Raw genomic sequence first — 19,215 nt, 5'->3', positions numbered from 1 at the left:
CAGTGCTTCTGAGGTTGTTAGTGCAGCACTGGACTCCTTAAAAAACATCCATGAGGATGACTGTTGGGGAGTGTCATCTCCTGCTGAGGATGAGTCACATCCAACAAAGAGAAGGAGAACAATGAGCAAACACCTGGGTCAAAGTGTTGTGCTCTCAACTTTGGGCCATACAGACTCTGGTGACCCTACCATTTCCCCCCCATCAGTCTCTGAAAAGATCCCTGCTCAACATCCTTGACAGGGCCATTTCAGAAATGGAAACTAGATTTTCACACAAGAATATTGACCTGATGAGAGCCATATCTAGTCTTGCACCCAAATCTAGCATTTCTAGATCCCACCCTGTTGCACCCTCTGGCTGTGATGGCTGGCACTGTAGCAGATGTTGTAAGTCTGAAAATGAAGTTCTTGTGGCAAAACAGATGCTGCTCAAAAAATGTTCAAAGGAAACAGACCTGTCCACTGTGTGTAAACTCCTGCAGGAGTACAAGGAAGCCTTTCCTGAGTTTCATAAATTGTATGTAACAGCCCTGGTAATTGGTGTGTCTTCAGCATCATGTGAGAGTTCCTTCTCCACTTTGTCACGGTCCTAACCCCCTATCGTCACACCATGTTACATAAAAGAAAGAGGAATTTGGTGATCTTGGCCCATGAGAAGTCCATAACAAATAACTTGGATATGGATGCATTTGAAAGAGTTTTTTGAAAGGGAAACAGGAAACTGTTGTTGTAGAGTGTATTGAGAAGAAAGGAAAGTGGAGATGTTCAGCTACAAGCAGAGACTTCAGTAGCTTGCAAAACAAACAAGCTTAAAACGAGACAAAAAAAGAAGAAAAAAGTTAAAATGTTCTGTTCTAAATCTGTTGTGTTCTACAAATTAGTTTGAGAATTATAGGAAAACACATGGTGAATTGTTTTTTTTTTTTAAATTACTATGCCAACCCTTTTAGTTTTGTAAATATTGGCTATATTGAGAGGTCTTATTTTATTTTTACTTTGCAAATTTATTTGAGAATTAGGCCATCCAATTAAGAAACATTTTATGTTGTTGGTTGTAAAGATCTGGATGGATATTTTATTTTATTTTATTTTATTTATTTTTTTTTATTCTGTTTTTCAGTTTTATTTTTCAAGACTTGGTGAATTGATTTTTTTTTTATAACTTGGCCTACACTTTTTAGTTTTGTTAATATTGGCAATAGTGAGAAGTGTTATTGTTGGGTTCAAATATATTTGATATAGGCCATCCAATTAAGGTAAATGTCATGTTTTTAGTTGTTATAATCTGATGAGGAATATTTTATTTTATTTTTTGTTGTTTTATTTTTCAGTTTTCCTCCTGAGGGATTGCCACCTTATCGTGGTCAGGGGGTTTGCGTGCCTCAGTGACCCTAAGAGCTACACCAGCAGAAGCTTAGCCTTCAGGTGGGACACCCAAGTTGGACAAGTCTTAGGGTAGAGGCCTGACAAAGTGCAATCCAATTACATGACAAAATCAGTTATCCAGTTAACCTGCTTTGCATGTGTTTCGCCCCAATGTTTTTGAACCTCTTTACGACATTCTACTTTGTCTTCTACTCTTTGTCTTTTATTTCTGACCATGCTTGGACCTCCTAGGTTTTCAATTCCACCTGGCCTGGGTTGATTATTACTTTCCCTTATTTCAGCAAGTAATAATTTCCGTTTGTTAGCACTAATGCGATCTTTACTATCTTTTTTTTGATACTTTCAAAATTTTACTACTTTCATATTCTTTAACTTGCTCTGCATGTGTATCATGTCAGCATTTTTTTTGACCCTTTCAAATTTATAATCTCTAACCTGCTCTGCATGTATATCGCGTCAACGTTTTTGAACGTCATTATGAAGTTCTACTTTGTCTTTTATTTCTGGCCTTACTTAGAACTGTGAGATTTTCAGTTGTACTTGGTCTAGGCTGATTACTACTTTACTTATTTTCAGAATTTGCACATAGATTATTATTGTTCTTTTTTGCATTCTTTTCTCTCCAACACTTTTGGGTTTCTTTTCGACATGCTGCTCTTTCTTCTTCACTTAGTCGTTGATATGTCATCTAGGACATATAAAATTATTGTCCTGATAAAATTTATAAGAGCTGAGAGCGCAGGAAGTGTGTCTGCCAACAGCATTCACACGACTGAGAGGATAGATGACCGTGTAAGTAAGTAGGACGTGACTTGAAAGAATCTAATGGCAAAAGTCACCATCTCACGGGACTTGCTTCCAAAGGTTGTAAGTATGACATGACTTGAAAGAATCTCATGTTAAAAGTCTAAAAGTCTCCGTCTTGCGGGACTTCATTCCAAAAAGTCTCTTCAAAAAGTCATGTCTCGTCCCAAGATTTTTTTATTATAATAGAGAGATGTATGAACTGTTTTGTTAAGTGCTTTAAAATCAATGAGTAATATTAAAAAATAGTGATAATAAAATGTAATCACACATATTATTAGAGTACACACAATACAGGATATATAGAATTTGGAATATTGTGTAGTTAAAAAGTTCGTCCAAATAGACTTGTGGTGTTCAAATTCACCTTTTATAGACACTAGATTCCAACTCAAGTGATGTAAAAAAAGCATTTCTTGATGTGTCATTTTTAGTTGCTAATGTTATGATTCTGCATGTTAGCAAATTTTTGTATACTTGTTTAAGCCATTTTATTGATGGTATATTCCCATTACAGGTTTTTTTGAGGTGCTGAGTCCAAAGTTGTATTTATTCTTATTATAGAAATTGTAAGTTAATACAAGGTTTTTGTCACCATTTTGTGTCACCATCTTCAAGATGAATCATCAGTTGCTATAGTATAGTTATGTAGTTGACATTATCAGTAGGCTGCTACAAAAAACATCATGTCAAAGGCGTCACTATCCAAGTTTGCAAAAACACAAAGGAAAATATGTGTGCATTAATACTGCCATTTAAACCTTCCAGTTCTTGATTTTTATCTTCTGTTTTCTTTGATAAGCATAATGGCTCCGACTAAAGGCATTACTGATTTTTGGTTTCGATTCTCTGCCTGTCTTGCGTTTCTTCTCCTGGTCACCCCTTTTACCTTGGTAGCCTTTGTTGTGCAAGGCCAACAGCTAGTTGTTGGAGGGTTATAGTTAATTGCAGTTCATATCCTTTAAAAATAACATTTTTGAAATAAGTGGACAGCTAAAAATCTGTGTTGAAGTGTGACTACATGGGTGCAACAGATGAAGTGACGACTGTTCCTGACCACATGTGTGACTGCTGGCATTCCAATAACAAGTACAACGTGTATAAAACAGAAACATCCAAGCTGAAATAATCTCTCTCAAGGTAAACCTGAAAGAATGAATTAATCAGTAACTGACATCACAGAATGTTTCCCTGCTTTAAGAAACATTATAAAAATTCTACCAAATTTCAAAAAGGTTGTACAGCAATAGGCACTTTTGCCTTTGAGATGTCTATGGAAAACATTTCAGGACAATTAGTATATATTGGTAGCAAGATGATTGCACTGAATTTTTTTTCATGCTGAGGACACATTTCCACAAATTGTCTTGCATTTGCAAACACAGTGATTGATAAATATTCAAGATTACAGTGTATCTATGATTTTTTTACCCCATTTTGTAGCAACAATGATGTGACCAGGTCTGACAAGACTTGCCCTTAGCCAGTGTCCTCTGTCCCAAAGTCAAAATACTGTAATATTACTGTGAGTGAATTGGTTTTCACCAATGAATCAAACTTTTCTGACCAGTTTCACTCGTTATTGAAAGCTGTAAAATCAATATAGATAAGTGTGTTTGTTTAGCAATTGTCAAACACACAAGCACAGGGAGCACTTCATAGATTCTGAACAGGTGTGACCTGAGATGAAGACTGAGAGTGCAACAGGGTACTTAACTTCTTTTTCTCTCTTTGTCTCCAGAATGGAGAACAGAGGACCACTGACATGACATCCACTCCCCACTTCCAGAAGCCTTAAGCTTTCCAGTCCTTTTCACTATAAAATAAAAACCAACATCAGTTCACTTTGGAACCAGGTTCAGGTAAGGGCGGAGTTCTTCTACATAAGGAAACCTCTCATAGCTTGTAATAGCTCACTTTAGTCAAAAGTCTTAGTCCTGAGACACTACTCATCTGTTTTTGTTTATCACGCACTGAACTGCCTTTCATGAAATGGGGTTTTCCAGAACTGGTCCCCAACTCTCTGTACTCCTTTTATTACAGCATGCAATTAAGTGAGGGCAGATAAAATAAATATGTTAAAGGAGATGATAAATATTCTAAATAAAAAAATAGATTAAATAAACTTTGGTAATCCTATGGAGAAATTATAAATAAGTAATTCAAAATCCTGTTAAAAGCTGCGCTTAGCACACAGCCGGGCTGTACTTCAGCGTTCTGCTTTTGTTGACTATTTATTTCTCTTTTTATCTTATGTCTGGGAGACTCATAGTTGAGAACCCTACTTTATTTCACCTTCTAAAAGTAAACAGTTAAAGAAAAAATGTAATGTTCATTATTGCAAAAAGAGTTTTTTTTTATCTTTGACATTTAAAATTATTAGTTTATAAATGTAATATCAACATGCCAGCACAGAGGCACAGTGGTTAGTGTCTCATAGCTCCAAAGGTCTGGGTTTGAATCCCTGTCTAGATAGATAGATAGATAGATAGATAGATAGATAGATAGATAGATAGATAGATAGATAGATAGATAGATAGATAGATACTTTATTAATCCCAACGGGAAATTCACATAATCCAGCAGTAGTGTACTGACACAAAAACAATATTAAATTAAAGAGGTCTAGACCCTATCTGTGACATTTGCCCCTTATCTATGGGTCGGCGAGGATTTTTTTTCCCATATTAAAGTTTTCTTCCCACATACCAAAGACCTCCATGTTAGGTTAAATGGTCTGTCTGGTATGAGACAGTGTGGATGTGTGAGGGTATATTGTGAATGACTGCCATCCATCTGACCTCTGTCCCTGCTTTGTGCTTGAGGTTATTGAGATAAGGCTAGAATACTGGTGATCCTCAAGTGGTTTAAGTGAAAATGAACTGATCAGTGGATGTAATGTCATCATTTAGTGGTAGAAATGAAATCAATGAAACATGTGTAGAAAGAGAGCCATAATGCCTTACCACTTGGCCTTGTAAATGTATGCCTTGTAAACTGAAATTCCCCTTAAATATAGAGGCATTTTAATCTCTGGATAAAATTAAACCTTAAAATATTCAGAAATAAAAAGGGCTTTCTAGTCTAGTTGCAAGGTGATGGTTACAGCCATTGTATTTCTTTTTCTTTTTCCAATCACTACATTTAGCACACATGGTTCGCCATTCATGACAAAGTGAACAGTTTAATTGTATCTGCTCTGGAAACCACTGAGATAAATAGACTTCAAAACCAAAACCATGTATCTCCAAATGCTGAAAGGCTGTGCTAAATACAAGATCACTTAATGTTTTGAAATCCAGTGAATCCCAACTACACAGATGTAGTTAATTTTAATGTCTTACCTGATTTGTGGACATTCCTTAAACAGGACAGGGAGGCATTCAGGCGTGCACACTCTTCTCCATTGGCTCCATATTTCTTGATCGTCTCACACACCTGTTCATCTGTCATCTCCAGCAAGGCTTCCAAGGTCAGCTGGCCTGGGGCGATCTGCTGTAGCAACAAAGAGAGCGATGAACATACAAGCCTGTATGATGAACACTCTAAAAATAGGACATGATTTTCTATGAAAAATAAAGGGGAGACAGAAATGAAGAAGGAACCTCTCATTTCTAACTTCATGTTTACAAAACTAGTGGGGTTTTCACAGTTAACCGAACTGCTATCCATAACAAAAAGATGACTAGTTAAGTCTGATGATGCACTTATCCAGGCCTATTAGTATGAAGTAGTAAATAAATGGAGAGGCCACTTTTTTCTTATTGAACTGAAATATTAATTTCTTTCAGTAATGCTTACAATACAAAGTTCTTTCCAGTTCTTGACTTTTGCTTTCTACTATCTTCAACTAGCAGTTTGGCATGGACTAAAGGTGTAACCGATTTTTGATTGAATTCTCTTGTTTTGCATTTCCACTCATACCCAACCCTATAAATCTGCCTATCTTATGCAAAGTTAACAGTTAGTTGTGAGGTTGTAGTTAAATATGGTTCGGATTTCTTAAACATTGCATTCTTTAAGGAAGTAGGAAGTTAAACTCTATGTTGAAGTCTGACTGGATGTGTGCAGAAGGTGAAATGACAATGAGCTCCTGGCACCTGCTTGACTGGTGGCTTTTCAAGAACCAGAACTAGGGAACGGCTTTCTGACATGTTCAAAAAGGAAATATACAAGTTGAAGTAATCTCATTTAAGGCAAACTTTAAAGAGTGAATTAATGTTCCCTGTTTAAAGAGAGAGGATTTTGAAAATTCATTCCTGCTTTTTACACACACTTTATTTGAGATGTCTCAACAAAAACTGAATTTTTCTGATTAATTTTCTTGCAGAATAAGCTTGTCAAATTTCAATGATATTGGTCCAATGGGAACCATGAAAAGACAGACAGACAGACATGACGATGACAACTGGTGCTTTCACCTTTAACATGTCCGTAGAAAACCTTTCATGACAATTTGTATATACAGTATTGGCAGGAAGATGAAGGCATTGACATTCTGTAATCACTCGAATGTTCTTGCATTTACAAGTACAACAGAGATTGATAAACACTTAAGACTGAACTGGGGCTATATTTTTTTTTTATTTAATAATAGTTCTTTTTATCCCATTTTGTGATAACAACAATGTGGGCCGATCTAAGGAGACCTGCACTTAACCAAAATCCTTTGTCCTAAAGCCAGAATACTTTTCAATTACTGACAGTGAATTTTGGCACTGAATCTGACTTGCCAGTAACCCTTTACTCATAGCTGATCAGTTTCACTCCTTATCAAAAGCCGTGAAATCAATATAGATAACTGTGACTGTTTAGTAATTGCAGTAGGATCCAATTTCAAAATAACCAATATTCTTTGCCCTAAAGTCAGAATACTGTTCTGTTACTGACAGTGGATTTACTTTGGGCACTGAATCTGACTTTCAGCACTATTTCTTTTTACCTCACTCGTTTCTTCTAATATGCATTATGTAAAATTTATTTTGATTTTCAAATGATCTATTGATTATATGGGGAAGATGTGTCTAAACACTTTGGTTCTTCTGTGAAAAAGACTTAAAAAAGTACACTGTTACCATTTTGTAATATAATAGTTTTCAGTGATGCAAAGTGTCCATCAATAGGTTTAAAAATTCATGGAGTAACAATAAGCCCACAGAGTTGACTAATTTCCCTTTTGAATAAATACATTTAAAGGCATTTTACCTACCATCATATTAATAAATAGACACTTAACCCCCCCATCCCAAGTGTAGGTAGCCAGTAAATGTGCAGCTCTGTATAAAAGCAGCAATGTACAGTAAGATCAGTTATGCTCTTTGAAGCACCCATGGATGAAAGCATCCTGTTTTTTTTTTCGTTCTCTTTTGCATCCAGCTACCTGCTGTTGGCACCTACAAACCAAAAAATGAACTACTGTGGCAAAGGAGATGGGTTTAAAAAGAGAGTCCTGCTAAGTACCTCTGTGACTTCCTTGCGCATATTCACAATGCGAAACCAGTGCATTAGGTGTGGAAATCCTTCAAGCTCTGCGTTACGCTCCTGAAGAGCCACCTTTCGCTTGCAGGAGAGCTGCCGGCTGAAGTACTTCACCAGTTTACCCTAGAAAACATAAAAGATAATATATAAGGCACCAACCTCTATTACGTGATTTGTCTTGGAAATACACAGAACTTCATATGGCAGGGTTTATGCAGCAACTCCAGATTACAAAATAAAAAAGGCGCTTATCAAGTGTTTGTACAGTCTAATAATTCTATTCTTGAAACAAGCATGGAACATCAATGGAAATTGGATTGAAGTTTTTAGATACTTAGAAAACCAGAAAACTACTGTTGAATTTTTCAGTATCAATGTTCCAGTTGTTATGAAATATTTTGCTGGGAATAATAAAATCTGATTTGCTTATGCAAAGTTAGGATACCATGCAAAATATTGTTACTATCTAGCATGCAAAAAATTCTTAAACACGCTTAATCTAATTCAGGGTCATGGGAGCTGAGGACTATCCACAAGCAGAAGCCAGCCCCGGGCAGGAAGTACTGTCAAATGACCTCAACATAATGCAGTATTATATTGGACATATTCCACATTCAATAGGAATATTAAAGAAAGAAACCATCCTTCCATTTTGATATGCTCACTTTACTCCGAATGGGGAGCAAGCTTTCATGTCAAAGCCCATTTCCCTGTCCTTCACAATATCTTAAATTAAATGTGCAGAGTGGCCCCAAAAAGGAGCCTCATGAGCGGCACAAGTTAAAGTTTATCATTCCCACCCATACCTCAATTAACTTTGAAATGAAGGCATTAAGAATTCTATAGTTCTAGTTTAAAGCACCTTACTTCAAAACAGATGGAAACATTGACGTTTCTGCCAGTTTCTGTGCTAGGCTTCATTAAAAGTTAAAATTAAAATAATGAATGCCTTGTTCACTCAAAGATTGTTTTTTTTTTTCTTTGTACAAATGAGTACTATATTTTTAAGAAAGCAACAAGAGCTGCAGTTCCTCAGAAGAGCCACTAGATGGCAGCACGACACCTTTGCAAAAACTACTGTCTCTTCCAAGATGTGCAGAGGAAAATTATTCTTAATTAAAAGGTGCAATACAAAGGATTTTTTTAAATCTACATTATACATTTGCATCCTCTTTTTGGGTTTATCAGTTTGCTGTATTGGGGCCATCAAATAGAGGAAAAGGAAATGCAAATAGAAAAGAAAAAATCAAACAAAAAACAACTAATTGATACACTGCTTATCGAGAAAAGGATACAAAAGCCTAATTCTTTAATTTGGATTAAAGTATTATACTGTAACATTGCAACCTTTCATTCAGTCTAGTACCACATGTCATCCAATGATGAGGGAAAGAGAAAGGAAGATAATTCCTGTAACTTCTTCACAGTTTACTTTTAGTGCCATAGGCCTAATGTCATATGAAATTTTCCATTTAACTTCTGGAGAGTAGCAATTAGTGAAAAAGGGTAAAAGTGAAGAACACCAGTGCATAACGGGCACCTAATAAATATGGTTAAAAACGTTAACTCAAACCATACTAGGGAACACACCATTATTGGCCAGTAGGGGTCTCCAAACTGCCACAACAACATTGAATCAGGAAAACAAGAAACACTAATTTCTGCACTGAAGTGAACTATTTGCTTTGTTCCGTTATTTTCTCACTGATTCCAAATTAAAATTAATGAATAATTAATTTCACAGATTTATAATTATTTCACAAAATACAATTGAGTAATATATGTGTTATTATTGTTTTGTTGCGCTTTTGTCAAAATGTTTGCTGAATTTACAGACAGCATGAGTATAGCATACACTGAGCAAATATTTATAAATATACAGTTGTTTTGGAAATTTTGTGAACCCTTTAGAATTTTCTATATTTCTGCATAAATATGACATAAAACATCATCAGATTTTCACTCAAGTCCTAAAAGTAGATAAAGAGAAACCAGTTAAACAAATGAGACAAAAATATTATACTTGATCATATATTAATTGAAGAAAATAATTGAATATTACATATTTGTGAGTGGCAAAAGTATGTGAACCTCTAGGATTAGCAGTTAGTTTGAAGGTGAAATTCGAGTCGGTGTTTTCAATCAATTGGATGCCAATCAGGTGTGAGTGGGCACCCTGTGTTATTTAAAGAACAGCGATCTATCAAAGTCTGCTCTTTACAACACATGTTTGTGGAAGTGTATCATGGCACGAACAAAGGAGATTTCTGAGGACCTCAAAAAAAGAGTTGTTGATGCTCTACAGGCTGGAAAAGGTTGCAAAACCATCTCTAAAGAGTTTGGACTTCACCAATCCACAGTCAGACAGATTGTGTACAAATGGAGGAAATTCAAGATCACTGCTACCCTCCCTAGGAGTGGTCGACCAACAAAGATCACTCCAAGTGCAAGGCGTGTAATAGTCGGCGAGGTCACAAAGGACCCCAGGGTAACTTCTAAGCAACTGAAGGCCTCTCTCACATTGGCTAATGTTCATGTTCATGAGTCCACCATCGGGAGAACACTAAACAACAATGGTGTGTATGGCAGGGTTGCAAGAAGATGCCACTGCTTTACAAAAAAACATTGCTGCTCGTCTGCAGTTTGCTAAAGATCACGTGGACAAACCAGAAGGCTATTGGAAGAATGTTTTGTGGATGGATGAGACCAAAATAGAACTTTTTGGTTTAAATGAAAAGTGTTATGTTTGGAGAAAGGAAAACTCTGTATTCCAACATAAGAACCTTATCCCATCTGTGAAACATGGTGGTGGTGGTAGTATCATGGTTTGGGCCTGTTTTGCTGCATCTGGGCCAGGACGGCTTGATTTCATTGATGGAACAATGAATTCTGAATTATATCAGAGAATTCTAAAGGAAAATGTCAGGACATCTGTCCATGAACTGAATCTCAAGAGAAGGTGGGTCATGCAGCAAGACAATGACCCTAAGCAGACAAGTCGCTCTACCAAAGAATAGTTAAAGAAGAATAAAGTTAATGTTTTGGAATGGCCAAGTCAAAGTCTTGACCTTAATCCAATCAAAATGTTGTGGAAGGACCTGAAATGAGCAGTTAATGTCAGGAAACACACCAACATCCCAGAGTTGAAGCTGTTCTGTACGGAGGAATGGGCTAAAATTCCTCCAAGCCGGTGTGCAGGAATGATCAGAAGTTACCGGAAACGTTTAGTTGCAGTTATTGCTGCAAAGGTGGGTCACACCAGATACTGAAAGCAAAGGTTCACATACTTTTGCCACTCACAAATATGTAATATTCAATCATTTTCCTTAATAAATAAATGACCAAGTATAATATTTTTGTCTCATTTGTCTAACTGGTTTCTCTTTATCTACTTTTAGGACTTGAGTGAAAATCTGATGATGTTTTAGGTCATAATTATACAGAAATATAGAAAATTCTAAAGGGTTCACAAACTTTCAAGCACAACTGTGTATATATACAGGTCCTTCTCAAAAAATTAGCATATTGTGATAAAGTTCATTATTTTCTGTAATGTACTGATAAACATTAGACTTTCATATATTTTAGATTCATTACACACAACTGAAGTAGTTTAAGCCTTTTATTGTTTTAATATTGATGATTTTGGCATACAGCTCATGAAAACCCAAAATTCCTATCTCAAAAAATTAACATATTTCATCCGACCAATAAAAGAAAAGTTTTAATACAAAAAAAAGTCAACCTTCAAATAATTATGTTCAGTTATGCACTCAATACTTGGTCAGGAATCCTTTTGCAGAAATGACTGCTTCAATGCGGCGTGGCATGGAGGCAATCAGCCTGTGGCACTGCTGAGGTGTTATGGAGGCCCAGGATGCTTCGATAGCGGCCTTAAGCTCATCCAGAGTGTTGGGTCTTGTGTCTCTCAAATTTCTCTTCACAATATCCCACAGATTCTCTATGGGGTTCAGGTCAGGAGAGTTGGCAGGCCAATTGAGCACAGTAATACCATGGTCAGTAAACCATTTACCAGTGGTTTTGGCACTGTGAGCAGGTGCCAGGTCGTGCTGAAAAATGAAATCTTTATCTCCATAAAGCTTTTCAGCTGATGGAAGTGCATGAAGTGCACCAAAATCTCCTGATAGCTAGCTGCATTGACCCTGCCCTTGATAAAACACAGTGGACCAACACCAGCAGCTGACATGGCACCCCAGACCATCACTGACTGTGGGTACTTGACACTGGACTTCAGGCATTTTGGCATTTCCCTCTCCCCAGTCTTCCTCCAGACTCTGGCACCTTGATTTCCGAATGACATGCAAAATGTGCTTTCATCCGAAAAAAGTACTTTGGACCACTGAGCAACAGTCCAGTGCTGCTTCTCTGTAGCCCAGGTCAGGCGCTTCTGCCGCGGTTTCTGGTTCAAAAGTGGCTTGACCAGGGGAATGCGGCACCTGTAGCCCATTTCCTGCACATGCCTGTACACGGTGGCTCTGGATGTTTCTACTCCAGACTCAGTCCACTGCTTCCGCAGGTCCCCCAAGGTCTGGAATCGGTCCTTCTCCACAATCTTCCTCAGGGTCCGGTCACCTCTTCTCGTTGTGCAGCGTTTTCTGCCACACTTTTTACTTCCCACAGACTTCCCACTGAGGTGCCTTGATACAACACTCTGGGAACAGCCTATTCGTTCAGAAATTTCTTTCTGTGTCGTACCCTCTTGCTTGAGGGTGTCAATGATGGCCTTCTGGACAGCAGTCAGGTCGGCAGTCTTACCCATGATTGCGGTTTTGAGTAATGAACCAGGCTGGGAGTTTTTAAAAGCCTCAGGAATCTTTTGCAGGTGTTTAGAGTTAATTAGTTGATTCAGATGATTAGGTTAATAGCTCGTTTAGAGAACCTTTTCATGATATGCTAATTTTTTGAGATAGGAATTTTGGGTTTTCATGAGCTGTATGCCAAAATCATCAATATTAAAACAATAAAAGGCTTGAACTACTTCAGTTGTGTGAATTAGAGGAACACTTTTTAATCAGAGTATAGCATAAAGTCAATGAAACTTATGGGATATTAATCTGGTCAGTTAAGTAGCAGAGGGGGTTGTTAATCAGTTTCAGCTGCTGTGGTGTTAATGAAATTAACAACAGATGCACTAGAGGGGCAACAATGAGATGACCCCAAAACAGGAATGGTTTAACAGGTGGAGGCCACTGACATTTTCCCTCCTCATCTTTTCTGACTGTTTCTTCACTAGTTTTGCATTTGGCTACAGTCAGTGTCACTACTGGTAGCATGAGGCGATACCTGGACCCTACAGAGGCTGCACAGGTAGTCCAACTTCTCCAGGATGACACATTAATACGTGTCATTGCCAGAAGGTTTGCTGTGTCTCCCTGCACAGTCTCAAGGGCATGGAGGAGATTCTAGGAGACAGTTACTCTAGGAGAGCTGGAGAGGGCCATAGAAGGTCCATAACCCATCAGCAGGACCAGTATCTGCTCCTTTGGGCAAGGAGGAACAGGATGAGCACTGCCAGAGCCCTACAAAATGACCTCCAGCAGGCCACTGGTGTGAATGTCTCTGACCAAACAACCAGAAAGACTTCATGAGGGTGACCCAAGGGCCCCATGTCCTCTAATGGGCCCTGAGCTCACTGCCCAGCAGCATGCAGCTCGATTGGCAGTCGCCATAGAATACCAGAATTGGCACATGCACCACTGGTGCCCTGTGCTTTTTACAGATGAGAGCAGGTTCACCCTGAGCACGTGACAGAAGTGAAAGGGTCTGGAGAAGCCATGGAGAACATTATGCTGCCTGTAACATCATTCAGCATGAGCAGTTTGGTGGTGGGTTAATGATTGTCTGGGAAGGCATATCCATGGAGGGTCACACAGACAGCTACAGGCTTGACAAAGGCACTTTGGCTGCCATTAGGTATCAGGATGAAATCCTTGGACCCATTGTCAGACCCTATGCTGGTACAGTGGCTCCTGGTGCACGACAATTCCTGGCCTCATGTGGTGAGAGTATGCAGGCAGTTCCTGGAGGATGAAGGAATTGATACCATTGACTGGCCACCACAGTTATATACTAATAAAAGGCAAAGCCCTCACTGACTGACTGACTGACTGACTCATCACTAATTCTCCAACTTCCTGTGTAGGCAGAAGGCTGGCCCCATCTTCACGAAATTTGGTAGGTGGCTTCCCTGCGCTAACCAAAACCGATGTACGTACTTATTTCGGTGGTATGACGCCACTGTCGGCCGCCATATTGAATTTTCCAAACGTCACTAATTCTCCAACTTCCCGTGTAGGTAGAAGGCTGAAATTTGGCAGGCTCATTCCTTACAGCTTACTTACAAAAGTTAAGAAGGTTTCATTTCGAAATTCTACGTGTAACGGTCATAACAGTCAACATAGTCCGCCATGTTGAACTTTCTTATTCATGGCTCCATCTTCACGAAATCTGGTAGGCGGCTTCCCTGCACTAACCGACACCAATGTACGTACATTTTTCAGTGGTATGACGCCACTGTCAGCCGCCATATTGAACTTTCCAACGTCACTAATTCTACAACTTCCCGTGTAGGTAGAAGGCTGAAATTTGGCAGGCTCATTCCTTACAGCTTACTTACAAAAATTAAGCAGGTTTCATTTTGAAATTCTACATGTAACGGTCATAACGGTTGACAACGTTCTCCATGTTGAACTTTCTTATTCATGGCCCCATCTTCACGAAATATGGTAGGCGGCTTCCCTGCACTAACCGACACCAATGTACGTACATTTTCAGTGGTATGACGCCACTGTCAGCCGCCATATTGAACTTTCCAACGTCACTAATTCTACAACTTCCCGTGTAGGTAGAAGGCTGAAATTTGGCAGGCTCATTCCTTACAGCTTACTTACAAAAATTAAGCAGGTTTCATTTTGAAATTCTACATGTAACGGTCATAACGGTTGACAACGTTCTCCATGTTGAACTTTCTTATTCATGGCCCCATCTTCACGAAATATGGTAGGCGGCTTCCCTGCACTAACCGACACCAATGTACGTACATTTTTCAGTGGTATGACGCCACTGTCAGCCGCCATAATGAATTTTCCAACATCACTAATTCTCCAACTTCCCATGTAGGTAGAAGGCTGAAATTTGGTACTTATTTTGGTAGTATGATGCAATTGTTGGCCGCCATATTGAACTTTTCAACAGTCTTTGTTACTTATGGGCCCATTTTCAAGAAATTTGGTACGCGGGTTCCCAACGCTAACTGAATCCTATTTACGTACATATATATGTCCATAGCCTGCAGCTCGGTCACCGTATGAGGCGGCGTTGGGTCCCCCATCCCAACGCCCCCCACGTTGTTGGTTGTTGGCTTTCTATATAAGGCCATCCGTCGCTCCAGTCTCTACATTCCCTTCCTTGCTTCGCCACGGATTCACGTCTCCCTGCTGATAACTAAAGCCTTTTTATTTAATCCACGGCTTCTCCGCTGTTTTATTGTTTTATTGTTCATTTATTATGATTGTAGTTATTGTGTAGGTATTTTAGACTTACTTTACATTGTTCAGATACCCATTTCCTTTATCATTCCAACCGTACCCGCATTAACATGTCTATCGAGGTGATCACCATTGATCAAAGAACTGTCACTTACCGAGTGGTTTCCATGCCCGGAGATGGCACCTACCTTTTCCATTCTTGTTACGTATTGCACAGCCATATCAGGCTCACTCTTGATATCCGGAGGAACATTGTGTCCTATGTATTGAATGACTGGGACAGGTTCAAGGTGTGGACTGATGGTACAGGAGATAATTATACTACACAGGAGCACTATGAGAGTCAAATGCTTAAGCCCTTCACCTATGCATCTGCATGTGAGTTGATGGCTGCCGCTGAATTGTTCGGTTATCACTTTCAAGTGTACCGAAATGGCCAAATATTTTACACCTTTGGACAACCGCCAAAGCCTCTTAAACATCTTAGATTGACAGGTGATGATTTCAGTAGTGGACACTTTGATGTTAATGAATGATTAAACTCTCAAAAGCTGGCTGTAAAGTTATCGATGAAACAGGTTGTATGCTTCCAACGCTTGACAGATGCTGAATGTCACTTCAACACAAGTCCTACAAATACTGTCGTAATTGAAACAAACCATGAAACTCAAACCGATTACAACAGCAGCAATCCAAGCTGTGAGATTTGAGACAAGATTGCTTTTCACATGGCCAACTGTACGTTACATGCTCAAGAGTAAGCTCAGCGCACAGCTTGGTCATATTACAACCGGAGGGCCAAACTCAAAATGTGGTATACAAAGAGATCCTTAACAAATAATTATTGGTATATTTTCCCTCATTTTAAAAAGGTTTAATTTTCTTCTTTATAAAAATTTTAAGGCAGTACTTCGCCGCTGCGAAGCGCGGGTATTTTGCTAGTATATATATCTATACTAATAAAAGGCAAAGCCCTCATTCACTCACTCACTCACTCACTCACTCACTCACTCACTGACTCATCACTAATTCTCCAACTTCCCGTGTGGGTGGAAGGCTGAAATTTGGCAGGTTCATTCCTTACAGCTTCCTTACAAAAGTTGGGCAGGTTTCATTTCGAAATTCTACGCGTAATGGTCATAACTGGAAGCTGTTTTTCTCCATTTACTGTAATGGAGATGAGCTTGAATGCCGTGGGGGCGGAGTTTCGTGTGACATCATCACGCCTCCCACGTAATCACGCAGTACATAGAAAACCAGGAAGACCTCCAAAAAGCGCTGAAGAAAACATGTATTATATAATTGAGAAGGCAGCGAAACAATAAGAAGCGAGCGAGTGACATATACAACCATATTCATGAGTTCTGCTACTGAAACAAAGCACGATGTAAACCTACACTTTAAATTAAGTTCATAGACAGGCTGCCGCTGGCGTTTGTAATTTAGTGCCTGCCCATATAAGGCCGTCCGTCAGCGGAATCCAATAGCAAACTCCCACTAAATATTCACGGGTGAAGGACTGTGCTTATGCAGAGGAAGATGAGATGGTCAGGGTGGTGTTTGGTACAAACTCAGCGAAACTGCGAGAGAAAGTTTTAAGTGCCAGGACTAAGGTAACATTAAATACAGCCATGGACATAGCACGAGATGGCACCAGCACAGCTGGGAACCTTAGATGCATGTAAACCGAAGTGCTCACGTGAACTGACGCAGTGCACAGATAAAAGCAACAGTTCCAAAGAGCTGAACAAAACCGAATTACACAATTGAAAAGGCAGCAAAAATATGAAGCGCCTGATACAAGCATATTCATAAATCCAGCTACTGCGAAACAAAGCACACGGTGGAAAAGTCAATGTCCCGCTAAAGGAAGACAGTGTAAAAAAACCCGTGCATGCAGTGTGTCAGGTCTCAGATAAAGAAGAAGCGAGCTGTTTATTGATGCAGTAAGAAACGAATCGATGAATGAAACCTGTCATCTTTACAACGATTGACAAACACGGAATGTAACTTGAACACAACACATCCTACAAATACAAACCTGATTGAAAGAAATAATGATAATCAAATCCTTGATGACAGCAACACTCAGTAACACTCACAAAACAAATACTGTATATTGACAGTCATGTTACGTTATTTTTAAAATGTTCCCTTTTCTTTTTCTAGCTTTTTTAACACACTACTTCTCGCTGCGATACGCGGGTATATATATATATGTATATATATATCCCGATCTACATACTCGAATAATGGATACTTTATTCGCCATCAATGATTGTTTTGGTAAAGCCATACTCAGTGTATTCATTAGATGAACGGTAAAAAGTAAGAGCGAGGGAGGATGACTTATTGAGGCATGCAGGCTGTAGGCGTCAACTCTATCTGAATGCGCGATCACATTTAAAAAATATATCTTTTCAAGTTCTATTTAGTCCATATGTGTCAAACTCAAGGGCCGCGTGTAATTATATCCGGCCCGCGAGATCATTTTATATACTGTATTATTGTTATTAATGGCCCGGTATATGAAGCGCTGGTAACACAATAAACTACAGATCCCATAATGCAGCGCTTCAGCTGCCTTGCCGAACACTTACCGCGTCAATCAAGTCTAGCTTATGATGCTGCAAGTTATTGCGAAGCTAGCTCACACGATGCTGAAGAGAAAAGTTGATTCTGAAAATAGAGCCTTTAAAACCGATGGGAGGCTGAGTATATGTTTACTGAACCCGTGTGTCTCATTTGTGGAGCTAATGTGGCTGTAATTACAGAATTTAATCTAAGACGGCACTATGAGACAAAACATCAGGGTAACCTGAATGCAATGCAGAAGATACAGAAAGCAGAAGAATTAAATAAGAATCTGACACTTCAGCGGACGTTTTTACCCGTGCACAATCACAAAGTGATTTCAAGTGAAGCTGCTTTTATGGGAGACACAAATGCACCAGTGCAATTTGCCCCACTTTCCCTGTTGCCAAGTAATGTTAAACCAAGTTGTCACTACGGTGTTCCCAAATCACGCACTTTGCTGATAAACTGAGCGCACTGAGTTTGCACGGCGCTTTGGTGACTTTGAAGAACAAAAAAAGTCCGTCTACATGCGGCTCGAACCTTGTGCATGTTTGGTAGCACATATCTGTGTGAGAAGCTCTTCTCAGTGATGAAGACTAACAAAACAGCACACAGGAGTCGCCTCACTGATGAGCACCTGCAATCCATCCTGAGAATCTCCACAACACAGAACCTCACACCAAACAGAAACGAACCTGTTGCCAAAAAAAGATGCCAGGCGTCCAGCTCTAAAATGACATATGAGCAAAGACAACTGAATGATTTGATTTGTTATTGCTGAAAGGAACACATTTTATTTATATTTCCAGGTTTTGTTATGCAGCATGTTCATATTTGAATTTGTATAATTTTGACAGGATATATTTTTATGGAGAGCAAAATCTTTTGGGATATTTAAAATCTAAGTTTATTTTTATATAAAATTACATAAGAGTAAAGAAATTTGAATGTTTGTTCTTTTAACGTTTACTTTATTTCTAACTTGTATAATTTAGACAGGATATATTTTTATGGAGAGCAAAATATTATAAGTTGTTTAAGGTTTGAGTTGATTTATTCACGAATAATATTCCTGTCTGTTTTATCCATTCCTACCAAAGATATTTCTGTCGACTAAATAAAAATTCCTTCTATTTAAAATTTAAATAGAACTTGAACAAATACGATAGTTCATAATATCCCGCAGACTTGCACGTAAGAGCGGAGTTATCCGTTTTAACAAGCAGCGTATTGCACTGATCTGAAATAGCTGTGTGTGTATATATGTAGATATGTATGTATATGTATATATATGTTTATATATGTGTGTGTATATATATATATATATATTGTCACGCACGAGTAGGAGGCATGGATTGATTCGATAGCACCTGGGAAACCATTCGCGCCAGGGAATGGCGGGGTATTAACTTTCTCCCTCTGCTTCCTCATAGAAAGAAAGACCTTCCTGCACCATAGGCTG

At 38.7% G+C, this 19,215-nt stretch overlaps 1 protein-coding gene across 2 annotated transcripts in view; it reads right to left on the bottom strand.

Moving 5' to 3' along the window:
• Positions 1 to 19,215, bottom strand: part of ksr2 (kinase suppressor of ras 2) — a 309,289-nt gene that overhangs the window by 256,555 nt on the left and 33,519 nt on the right. Inside the window, exons 2-3 of one of the 2 annotated variants that reach the window (XM_039771698.1) lie at positions 7,651 to 7,791; positions 5,535 to 5,685 (exon numbers count right to left, since the gene is read on the bottom strand). In XM_039771698.1, coding sequence (XP_039627632.1) covers positions 5,535 to 5,685; positions 7,651 to 7,791 — 292 coding nt within the window. The remainder of the gene's footprint in view (positions 1 to 5,534; positions 5,686 to 7,650; positions 7,792 to 19,215) is intronic. The other variant, XM_039771699.1, reaches the window with a different exon arrangement.

The sequence above is a fragment of the Polypterus senegalus genome, chromosome 12 (genome assembly GCF_016835505.1).
Source record: "Polypterus senegalus isolate Bchr_013 chromosome 12, ASM1683550v1, whole genome shotgun sequence".
In the NCBI taxonomy this organism is placed as follows: Eukaryota; Metazoa; Chordata; class Cladistia; order Polypteriformes; family Polypteridae; genus Polypterus; species Polypterus senegalus.
The sequence above is the reverse complement of the archived record's forward strand: the minus strand, read 5'-3'. Positions and strand labels throughout refer to the sequence as shown.